Source organism: Peromyscus eremicus, chromosome 14 (assembly GCF_949786415.1).
Source record: "Peromyscus eremicus chromosome 14, PerEre_H2_v1, whole genome shotgun sequence".
Taxonomy (NCBI): Eukaryota; Metazoa; Chordata; class Mammalia; order Rodentia; family Cricetidae; genus Peromyscus; species Peromyscus eremicus.
The window spans coordinates 53,628,357-53,640,157 of record NC_081430.1 but is presented as its reverse complement, the minus strand read 5'-3'; the positions used below and the strand labels follow the sequence as shown (position 1 = coordinate 53,640,157).

Genomic DNA, 11,801 nt, shown 5'->3' with positions numbered 1-11,801 from the left:
ATTACAGGTATTCATCACCTCGTACACTTCAAGAAGAGCCTGCACCATGGGATTTCTAAGGCTCAAGCAGCATTCTTCCACACTGCCTTACACCATCAGTGCAAATGCCAAGAGCAAAACCAAGAGAAGCTTTCAAGCCTGTTAAAAGGAACTCAGTGATGGCCCACTACCTTCCCTCCTGCACCACCAGACCACACTAAGCCAAACCCACATTGTGTCCATCAGCAGGACCCAGCTATACATTAGACTCCAGGCAAGCCCTCCCATTCTATTCCTGGTAAAACGTACCCTTATACACTCAAGAGAACTACTGTCTTTTAAGTCTCACTAAATAGTTCTTCCAACAACGTCAACAACATTCTGAGAGTATGTCATGGATGCTAACACTGATACTGGTACAAATAATGATTTGGCCATTAACATAAGGCAAGGCGAGAATAAAATGATATATACTTTGCATTAATGCAGCAGGGTTTTTTTTATTTTATTACTTATTTTATTATTATTTTGGTTTTTCAAGACAAGGTTTTTCTGTGTACCCTTCTTGGCTGTCCTGGAACTCTGTAGACCAGGCTGGCCTCTGCACAGGATTAAAGGTGTGTGCTATCACCGCCTGGCTAATGCAGTGGTTCTTGAACCAACAAACTATGTACCCCAAGTACATGTGGAAAAGTCTGGACATCTGCATGGCTGCCACTTCAGGAAGTTACTGGGGTAAGGCTGCTGAAGTCAGAGGTACTATTGAAGACCCCAGAAGAGACAGGAAGACCTCCCTGAAAGGAATTATGTGGCTCAGATGTCAACAGCATTTAGGTGAGAAGCCCTCTTAATGGACTTCCAGAACTTTCAAGGGTTTTTTAAAGCTTCTTTGTTTTCTCCAGAACTTTTCCAAGTTTCATCACTACAGGAAAACATATCGGCATTTTCCAAGTTATACATGTAATTTTATTCAAAGTTTAGACAAATCATACACCTGTGAGGGTAATGATTCAATCCTTTCTGACCATTCTCCTGAGCTGTCTACACTTCAGTCCCAACTTACACACCCAAATTGAACAGGCACACCAACAATCACACTGAATGTCAAATACAAAATATCTAGAAAATCACAACTCAACACATCAAAGGCAACGAATCAATGACAAGTGACACCAGAACAAGCAGCAAGACAAACCTTCCATGGTGAAGTGAGCTCAGCAGTTACAGGGACCCAACAAATGTCTTGAAAAACATTAATGAGAAGCAAGGCCTGGCCTTCTGAACCAGGTAGTCTTTGGTTTCCCTGTACTGTTAAAAGATTCCCATACTCTCTGGGTTAAGATAGGACAGCTCGTGAGAAATTGGCTGTAGAGTTCAAATCCTATTAAACTAACCAAAATGGGGCCATCTGCATGTCAATCTGTCTTGGCTCCTTCATTTTATACATCTGAAGTAAATCGCAAAGATTGAAGCACTTAAAGTCCGTAACTGGAAGTTTCTATAACCTTGAAGTGCCCATGCTCATCTTCGCTGTAACACTTCACCTCCGGAAGTGTGCTGAAATGGAAATGCATACTCTCCTTCCTACCTGTACTTCCAGACATAAGTTACTTAACATTATTTCTAACCGGAAGTCTTCCCTTTAGGATATGCATCCATCTTTTTTTCTTACTACTGATGTATCAGAAAGAGCAGTCAACACGAGCTAATACAAGGTTACCACGTGACAACATTCCACCCATTCATGTTTCACTCCCACTGAAAAACACCAAACTTTATAGACTCGTGCTTCTTTACCCTCAGTTCCATGAAGAATGAGTCAACGGGAACTTTGCAGGTTTTACATCTGTATACTGTAGTTGGTTACGCCTAACAAATGTTATTATCATTACAGAATACATCTGACAGCTCTCTGAACAAAACATCAGGGTTGAGTCAGGCGAGGATATGAGAACGAAGAGGCCATAAAATCCATTTTTGAAGTATTAAGTACAATCCGAGAGATTTCATATTGAGGCCGTGTCCAAATTAACTGCCTCTCTTGTTACGAAAGAGGAGTAGTCGCACAAGCTAAGCCTTTATACACCAAGGTATGTAAGCAGAATACAAGCTCTTATCTACTTTTGGATTCCAACAATGGGCTTGCAATATCTTTCTTAGGAGAAAAGGGGAGAGGAAGAAAATTAAGAAAGAAATCACCAAGGTAAAGTGTGGAAAGTAGACCTAGTGAGATTAGAAGGCCAAAGTGAATTAGCTCAAAGCCTACACTCGGAATCACAACGTGAGTGACCCGATGCTGGAGGCATCAGGAAGTGCGCCCAAGCTGGGTTGCCCAGTCACAACAAAGCACGGAAGGCGCCGCCCGCAGCCCCGCATTCGGGAGCAGTCCCTAGCCCCCCAGCGCGGCCTGCACCCGGGTCCCGGCTCCTCACCCGCTTCAAGGAGGGAAGCGGAAGTGTGGGACTCGGGGGGCAGGACGGCGCCATGGTGAAAACGGGACAGGAAGGGACCGGGGAAGAGTCGGACCACCAGTCCGCACCAGGCGCCGTTCTGCTCCTGGGCCTTCACGGGGGGGACCCGCGTCCGAGGAGCCGGAAGCCGCGGCCCAGGCCGCCCGTGCGCCTCCCCTCCCCCTCCGCCGCCCCCGGGGCCCGGCCGGCGTGCGCCTCACTCAGCACGCCAATCACTTACAACGGCATCGTCTCCGGCGCTGGCACCGCCCAGTCACTTCCCCCCCGCGACCGCCGCCGCCGCTGCCGCCCTGGGCATGATCCACCGAGGCGGGAGGGACGGGGGCCTGCCTCAGCCCTAGGGCCAACCCAGTCCCACACCCGCGCCCCGCCGCTTTAAGCGCTTCTCCTCCTTCCCCTTCGTCCTAACATGGCGCCCGAGCGCTACCACAGCAACGTTCTAGAACGGCTGACGCCGCCACGCACACGGAGCGCGCGCCTGCGTACTCGCCGCCCGGCACCGCATGGCCTCACGGGAAATGTAGTTCTTAAGGTGGCTCTGCGCTGTCCCGGGTGATCTCACGCTGTCGTGCTGGTGCGTGGGATTGGTGCGGGCGGCTCCGAGCGACAAGGCAATAGTTCCTTAGCGCCGCGACGCTGTCGTGGCGGATGAGAGTGACACGGCCGGGACAGCAATGAGAAGGGGGCGCGGCCCAAGCAGGCGCCACGTGCGGTGCCACCCAGGCGCGGAGGATGCCTGGAACCGTGGGCTGTTCCTTGCCAGCTGCTGCCTCGCTGCTTCGTGGGAGCATTGCTTAGTGCACAGCGTTGCGAGGACTTAAATGCGATAGTGCCCAGGACAAAGCCTGACCTATAAGTGTGGCTGAGGTCCCCTCTCTGACGACGGTTTTCTGTGTCTGTGTTGCCTAGAGATGTGTTTCTGATGCCAAATGAGCAAATATACAGGGCTGGGGATTCTAGACCACGTCAATAATTAGATTAAGTTGGCAGTAACCATTAGAATTTTGGAGAGTCTGTTTATATTTTTAATCATTTTATTGTTTTTATTGTTTTATTTATTTATTTTTAATAAGGCAGGGTCGCATGTAGCTTGCTGGCTCTCAGGTCCTCCCCCTTCCACCTCCTGAGTGCTGCGATTATAAGTGTGCAGCAACACCACTGGTTTCACGTGACAAATTGGCATATACTTCTAGGTGTGGGTAGATCCTTGTCTCCCAGTTTAAGAAGAATTAGCGGTGGTGGCTCACGCCTTTAATCCCAGCACTCGGGAGGCAGAGGCAGGTGGATCCCTGTGAGTTCAAGGCCAGCCTGAGTTCTTACACTGAGAAACCCCGTCTCAAAACAAACAAAAACAAAAAAGTTAATCCAGTTGGGCAGGTCAAGGTCCTGATTACAGGACCACCCTTAGGAAGGAGGAACTATCCCCTAGTAAGATGGGTTCATCTTAAACTAACTGTATTTTTCCTTCCTAAAGTCTCCACCCCTGGCACACGCCTTGTGAGCCACATGAGGTTGGGCAGGGTATGCTCACCATTCTGAATCGTTATTAGAAACGCCCAACTATTCCTCTTTCTTGTCTCTCTTTTCAGCCAGAGCTTAAGGACGAAGCTTTTGAGGTCCCTGGTACTTAGGGTTTGCTTACTCTTTCCCTAAGGCTCCCTCCCCACCATGTCTGTCTGCCTCCAGTTGGCTGACCTTCATGCAGGCTTATCTCAAATGGCAAGGCTTTTCCTCCCCTTCTTCCGGAGATTTTCTTTTTAAACTCTATCCTTGAGCTTCCATTTGAGCCTTTTCTTAAATTCTCTTATCAATGAGACAACCCCAAGAAGGTCCCCTAGTGTCCCTGATATCCCATGGTGACTCCTCATAGATATTCACTCACTTCTTTCCTGCCTTTTCATTCATAATTGGCTAAGAAAACTAACCCGATCCTAGGTGCCATCACTAGCGATGTTACTCAGGTTTTGTTTGTTTTGTTTTGTTTTTGTGGTGGTGAATGCCTTTAATCTTTTTTTATGTAAAGACATTTTATGTACAACTGCAGGAGAAATAATACACAGATAGCCTGAACATAAAAACAGATTATAATTTAAAAGTCCAGGGTTATTTTAAACAGTAAAATATTTTCTCCGTAGAAAACAGTATAAATGATAACATTTCCCAATAAGCCCTTTTAAGCCAAATGATAGCTGAATAATACATATATTGATTCGATTCTGGGATACAGAAGAAACCTAAGTTGTATAAGTGAGATTCCCATTCCCTTCACTGTTGGATTTACAGCAGACATTTTTCTATAGGCTAATCCATATTCTAAAAAGAGTTTTGCTATGTAGCTTTGGAGCCTGTCCTGGAACTCGCACTGTAGACCAGGCTGGCCTTGAACTCACAGAGATCCGCCTGCCTGTGCCTCCCGAGTGCTGGGATTAAAGGCTTGCAACACCAGGGTTTTGTGTTAGGCAAGCACCCTACCATGTGAGCAAGATCTGAAGCTACCCTTAGGATGTTAGCAGTGATTCTTAGTCCTGCTTTCTGGGTGGGATCTTTCTGCTGTTGCATTCACAGAGATCCACCTGCCTATACCTCCTGGGATCAAAGGTATGCACCACTACTGCCAGGCAAATTATTTAAATATTTAAAAAGATCTCTCTCATACACTCACATATATGTATTAAAACTAACCTGCGTCGGGCGGTGGTGGCGCACGCCTTTAATCCCAGCACTCGGGAGGCAGAGCCAGGCAGATCTCTGTGAGTTCGAGGCCAGCCTGGGCTACCAAGTGAGTCCCAGGAAAGGCGCAAAGCTACACAGAGAAACCCTGTCTCAAAAAACCAAAAAAAAAAAAAAAAAAAAAAAAAAACTAACCTGCTTAACCAGTAAAAGAAAGCAATTTCTTCTTTAGGATAATACTAGATAAGATTTTACAGGACTTTTTCTTTTTTTATGGGGAAAAACATAGTTTGTGCCTATACTTAAGAATTAATTTGTGGCTGGGCGATGGTGGTGCCTGCCTTTAATCCCAGCACTTGGGAGACAGAGCCAGGCAGATCTCTGTGAGTTCCAGGCCAGCCTGCTCTACAGAGCGAGTTCCAGGACAGGCTCCAAAACTACACAGAGAAACCCTATCTCGAAAAACAAACAAAAACCCATTAATCCCTGGGCTATGCGTGTATGTCTTATCTGTTTAATTTTCTTTGTTTTTTTGTTTGTTTGTTTGTTTGTTTATTTATTTTTGGTTTTTGCGAGACAGGGTTTCGCTGTGTAGCTTTGCACCTTTCCTGGAACTCACTCTGTAACCCAGGCTGGCCTCGAACTCACAGAGATCCCCCTGGCTCTGCCTCCTGAGTGCTGGGATTAAAGGCGTGAGCCACCACCGCCCAGCCTTTAATTTTCAAATATTGTTTCAATAAAGTAGTGGTCACTCGTTGCAATATAGCTTTTTAATGATTCTACTTTATTAAGATTCCCCCTCACCCACCCACCCACCCACCCCCCAAAAAACCCTAGAAAAGCATTTTCAAAAGCAGTTTTTCAAATTGCAAATTTTACTTGAGCTCTCCCTGTAAAGCTCCACGATCCACCATTGATGAATCTTTACTGCATTTCAGGATTGTTCCTGAAGAGATATTCTGCCTACAATAGAGAGAAAACAATTATTTTTCATGTTTGAAGTCTTGGTGTGTATGTGCACACCCATATACAGGTGTGCATGTGGCAATCGGAAGACAACCTCAGGTGTCAGTTCTCACCTTCCACACCTTTGCCCCAGACAGGCCCTCTGTTGTTGGCTACTGTGTACATCAAGTTATCTGGGCTGTGAGTTTCTGGGGACTCTCCTGCCCCTGCCTCCCATCTCACCATAGGAGTATTGGGATTAAAAAGACAGTCCATAGCACCCAGCTTTGTGTAGTTTCCGGGCTTTTGAACTCAAGTCCTCACACTTTGAGTAGCAAGTACTCCACCCAATAAGCATCTCCCCAGCCAAAGGTTAGCAATTTACAAAGCAATTATTGCCATGAATTTGTGCTAGCCGTGTTTAAGAGTTTGAGAGTGCATAAATTCTTTCCTTCCAAATAAACGATTAAAGAACTTCTACAACATTAGGCAAAAGAGCATGACCAGAAGAATGGCACACGAACCCTCACTCCCGGTTGAAAAGCTATTGAAGTTGGTCACTGCTAAAGGACGGGAGTCAGTTTTCCTTAGGGACAGTCCGTGGTGGGTTGCCCATGTCCCTAGGGAAGCACTCATTGGACTCAGTGGGTTATCAAAAGAAACAAACAAACATGACATGGAGTTGGAAGGGAGTAAGGGAGGATGTGGGATCTGGGAAGAGCTGGAGGCTAAGAGGAGAAAGTAGGATCGGAATATGTTGTATATGTATGCAGAGTTCTCAAAGAATATATATATATATATTTACAAAAGAATACTCGAAGGAGGAGAAAGAAGAAAACTTAACTGTAATCCATGAATGCATTTGAAGCTATTTCCTAAGAAATGAGATGTGCATTTTCTCAAACTCAGTAAGTTTTCTGTTGAATTCTGCCATACTTCAATTTCATATTTTAAAAAATTAAATCTTGAGGCTCGAGAGATGTCTCAGCAGTTAAGAGCACTTGCATATATGCTGGTGATTCATGTATTCTGTGTTAAAAATGCAATTGTTTTGTGGAACTGTTTATGTAAAAATGGAATTATGTACAGAACTGGTTTTATGTTACAAATGGAACTGTTTAAACAGAAAAGTTTGGGTTTTCTAACTAGGCTTGAGATTTTGCTTAAAAAATTATAAAGAAGCTGGGCGGTGGTGGCACACGCCTTTAATCCCAGCACTTGGGAGGCAGAGCCAGGCGGATCTCTGTGAGTTCGAGGCCAGCCTGGGTTACCAAGTGAGTTCCAGGAAAAGGTGCAAAGCTACACAGAGAAACCCTGTCTCGAAAAAACAAACAAACAAAAAAATTATAAAGAAAAGAGAAAGTTAATATTCCTTAGTCTATTTAATTTAAAAAATATTTTCTTGTTATTTGAGTGGATTAATGTTATGTTTTGTTAGTAAGAAATGCAAATGGGTATACTAAAATTTAAAGTGTAAAGAGTTTTATTATAAAACTTCTTTTGGATGTTTTGCTAAAAGTTTTCAAAGTGTGTTAATGGTTAGATTGAGAATATTGCTTTTCAATATGGGTTTGTAGGAATTGTATAAGTTTAGGTTCCTCTAACTAGGTTTGAGATTTTGTTTAAAAAATTATAAAGAAAAGGAGGAGTTATGAGGTTGAATTATGTTTGCAGAAATTATGTTTAACCTATTGATATTAATGCACCCTGGTTTTGTGGAGTTAAGAAAATATTTAAGTCTGATGTGAATACATTGAAGTTTTTCCTATGTTCTGTTAGCAAGAAAATTCAAATGATTAAGAGTTAAAGTTGTAAGACGGAGAAAATTGTTAACTATATATAGCACCATATATGCTAATTCAAAAAAATAAAATAAATAAAAAACAAATAATAAAATGTAAAAAAAATTAAATCTTGAGGCTCGAGAGATGTCTCAGCAGTTAAGAGCACTTGCTGCTCTTGCAGAGGACCTGGGTTTGATTCCCAGCACCCACACAGGTGCTCATAACCCTTCCTAAAACTCCAGTTTCAGGGAGTCCAGTGCCCTCTTCTGACCTTGTAGGCACTGCACACACGTGTCATGTACATAGACACATGCAGGCAAAGCAACCATATACATAAAACAGATACAACTTAAAAAAAATGCTTTAAAGAAATCTTACCAGAAAGTCCACGGGGTCTTCAGGTCTCACCTTGCAACACTCATTGAGCCCCTGCATCAGCGTGGGCATCACGTAAGTCATCAGGTAGTTTCTCAGGGGGATGGACTGAGCCTCCAGCAGCTCCCTCTCCTCTCTTTTTACTTCCTCTAGCCGTTTACTCTGGGGACATAGAACACATGGGCACGGGGAGATGCAGAGTCCGAAAAGCAAGAACATGAGAGCATTCAAAATAATTTATTTTAATTTTTATGTGCTTTGGTGTTTTGCCTGTAAGTGTGTCTGTGTGAGGGTGTCAGATCTTGGAATTACAGACAGTTGTTAGCTACCATGTGGGTGCTGGGAATTGAACCACAGTCCTCTGGAAGAGCAGTCAGTGCTCTTAACCACTGAGCCATCTCTCCAACCCCTTATGGGGCATTTTGAAACATATTTGTTTTTGTTCATCCTCTTCTCCAATCCTTCTCCCTCATGCCCCTGCCACTCATGTGCATTTGTGCATGTGTGTTCATGTGCACATGTTTATGTGTGTGTAATTGTGGGGAGGGGAGGTGGAGAGTGGATGTGTTGGCCAGAGGATAGTCTCAGATGTCATCATCAGGAATGCTGTCTACCTACTTTGAAACGGGGACAGGATCTCAATGACCTAGGGTTCATCAATTAGGGTAGACTGGCTGACTACCAAGGCCCAGAGACCCTCTCGCCTCTGCCTCCCGAATGCTGGGATTACACAAACATGCTGCTGTGCCCAATGTTTTGACACAGGGTCTGGGGTAGCAGCAGTGAGGAGACAGAGACACAGCTTTCACACTGCCATCAGTAGCAGGAGGAGTTCCCTTAATAGAAGAGTTATATTTTTATTTTAGTAATGTATATGTATATGTCTGTATGAGTATATGCCATGTGAGTGCACATATCCAAAGAGACCAGAAGAGGGCACTGGATCTCCTGGAGCTAGACTTATGGGTGGTTACCAGCTTCCTGTCTGGATCCTAGGACCCAAACCTGAGGTTGCTGGAAGAGCAGCAAGTAATTTTTTTTAATTTATCTTTATTTTATGTGCATTGGTGTAAAGGTGTCCAATCCCCTGGAACTGAAGTTACAGACAGTTGTGAGCTGCCATGGGGGTGCTGGGAAATGAATCCAGGGCCTCTAGAAGAACAGCCAGAGCCATCTCTCCACCCCATAGCAAGTGCTCAGCCACCTCTCCCGCCCTAGTCCTTAATCTTTTAGGGACCAGTTTTTGGGGGAGGTTTTATCAAAGATATCAACAGAGGTCAAACAAGAGAGTTACTGAGAACCAGAGAGTTCGGAAAGAAGGGCATGCCCAAGTGTGGGTGTGTGATTCTCAAGGGAATCTGGAGGAGTAAGGCATACCCAAGTATCCTATAGGTTCCTCAAAGGGGAGTCACACACAGTGAGTCATAGTAGCAATAGCCATAGTCAACACTTCACTAGCTCTTGAATGATATCTCAAAAGGTTGCTAAGAAACATTTTTCTGTTTCTTGTAAGTGAAGCCATGAGAATCTGTTAAGAGGGGTATCAAGGATTTATTAAGATATAAAATGGGGAGAAAATGCACTCAAGGATACAGAACAAAGTAAACAGCCACCATGGTCCTCCTTTCTGCCTGGAGTGAATGGAACCAGCAGTTCCACCTCCAACCACCACCAGAGAGAGAGAGAGCACAAGCTCTCTCCTCAGTTTTAAGCAGTCACATACCCAAAGAAACCACGCCTCTATCAAGCCAGATACCCCAAGGCCATTGACAGAGTGAATTCCCACGCGGTGTTTGCGGATCGATTTGAGAAGTATTGGAGTCTTCCTGATGAGTAGAGTAGGTTGCTGGCAAGATGGCTCTGTAGGTAAGAGTGCTTGTTGCAAAAGCAAGAAGTCAGTTCAAATCCCCCAGATTCAACATAAAAAGTCAGGCATGGGGGCTGGAGAGATGTCTCAGTGGTTAAGAGCACTGATTACTTTCCCAGAGGACCCAGATATGATTCCCAGCACCCACACGGCAGCTTACAACTGTCTGTAACTCCAGCTCCAGGGAAATCAATGCCCTCTTTTGGCCTCTGTGAACACCAGTCACACACATGGTACATAGACATACAGGCAGGCAAAATACCCATACACATAAGATAAAAAATAACTCTTAAAAAATGTTTTTAAAAGCCAGGCACAGTTGCAAGTGTACTGTAACCCTAGAGCCAGGAATGAGTGGGTACAGAGACAAGAGAGGCACTGGGGTTGGTTGGCTACCAGACTAACTTCAGGTTCAGAGAGAGACCTCGTCTCAAGGGAATAAAATGGAGAGTGATAAGCAGGACACCTAAGGAACACCTCTGGTCTCTGCATGCACACAAACACACACTTAACACAGATATACACACGTACACAGACACATATATACACACACAGACATACACATGCAGATATACACACACACATATGCAGGCACACACACACACACACACACACACACACACACACTTGCGCGCAAAGATTCAGTAGGCTTCAGCAGTGAATCCATGTGGGCCTGACCTCTTTCTGCGGGAGATTTTTAGTTACTGCTTCAATACCACTAGTTGTCGGATTGTTTAAATTATTTATAGCTTCTGGATTTAATGTTGGTAGGTCAATTTTGGTAAGTCATATGAGTTTAGAAATTTATCCATTTATTCTAGGGTTTCCAGATGTTCAGAATATATATTTTCAAAATAGTCCCTCATGTGTGTCCAGATTATACTGAAGTCTGTGGCTACAGCTCCCTTTTTTATCTCTAATGTTATTAACTTGGTTCGTTATCCCTTTCTCTTTGTTGAAGGGTTTGTCAATCTTGATCTTTTCAAAGGACCAGCTTTGTATTCCTATCTGTTGATGCTGTTCTTTCACTATTTCATCCATTTCGACCTCGATCTTTATTTCTTGCCATCTGCAGGGGTTGGTTTGGCTCCTTGTTTCTATAGCGTGCTGAGGTCCGTCATTAGGCTATTTACCTGTGGCCTTTGTTTGTTTAGTGACATAAGGTCTCACTGTGCAACCCCAGCTGGCCTGGAACTCACTGTGTAAACCAGGATGGCCTTGAATTTATAGAAATCTGCTCTTCTGAGTGCTGGGATTAAAGGTATGTGCCATCATGCCTGGCTGTACAGTGTTTTGGCATTTTGTTTGTCTGTTTTGAGGGTTTTTGTTTTTGTCTTATATGAGCACCTCTAGCTCTAGACCTTCCTCTAGCCCAGAGAGTCAAGTAGGTTGCACTTTGATTTTCTTTTGACTCAAGGCATTTCTTTCTTTCTTTCTTTTTTTTTTTTTTTTTTTTTTTTTTTTTTGTTGTTGTTGTTGTTGTTGTTGGAGCTGAGGACCGAACCCAGGGTCTTGCACTTGATTCCCTCCCTGATTTCCTCAATGACCTGCTGTTCATTAAGAATTGTGTTGTGCGGTCTCCACATATGTCTGTGGTTTCTGAGGTTTCTCTTCCTTGTGTTTTCTAATCAGAACTCCATTGTAGTTCTGATACAAGGAGTTCTTTGAAAATTCTTAACAGATTTGCATTTGTTAAGGCCTGCTGTGTGG

At 44.2% G+C, this 11,801-nt stretch overlaps 2 protein-coding genes across 3 annotated transcripts in view; both read right to left on the bottom strand.

Moving 5' to 3' along the window:
* Papola (poly(A) polymerase alpha) overlaps positions 1-2,906 on the bottom strand; it is a 52,113-nt gene extending 49,207 nt beyond the window's left edge. For both annotated transcript variants that reach the window (XM_059279540.1, XM_059279541.1), the window contains exon 1: positions 2,671-2,906. In XM_059279540.1, the coding sequence (XP_059135523.1) occupies positions 2,671-2,678 (8 nt within the window). In that variant the 5' untranslated portion in view covers positions 2,679-2,906. The remainder of the gene's footprint in view (positions 1-2,670) is intronic.
* A 3,036-nt stretch (positions 2,907-5,942) lies between these two features.
* Ak7 (adenylate kinase 7) overlaps positions 5,943-11,801 on the bottom strand; it is a 65,621-nt gene continuing 59,762 nt past the window's right edge. Inside the window, exons 15-16 of the mRNA XM_059279172.1 lie at positions 8,228-8,386; positions 5,943-6,083 (exon numbers count right to left, since the gene is read on the bottom strand). Of these exons, the coding sequence (XP_059135155.1) occupies positions 6,045-6,083; positions 8,228-8,386 (198 nt within the window). The 3' untranslated portion in view covers positions 5,943-6,044. The remainder of the gene's footprint in view (positions 6,084-8,227; positions 8,387-11,801) is intronic.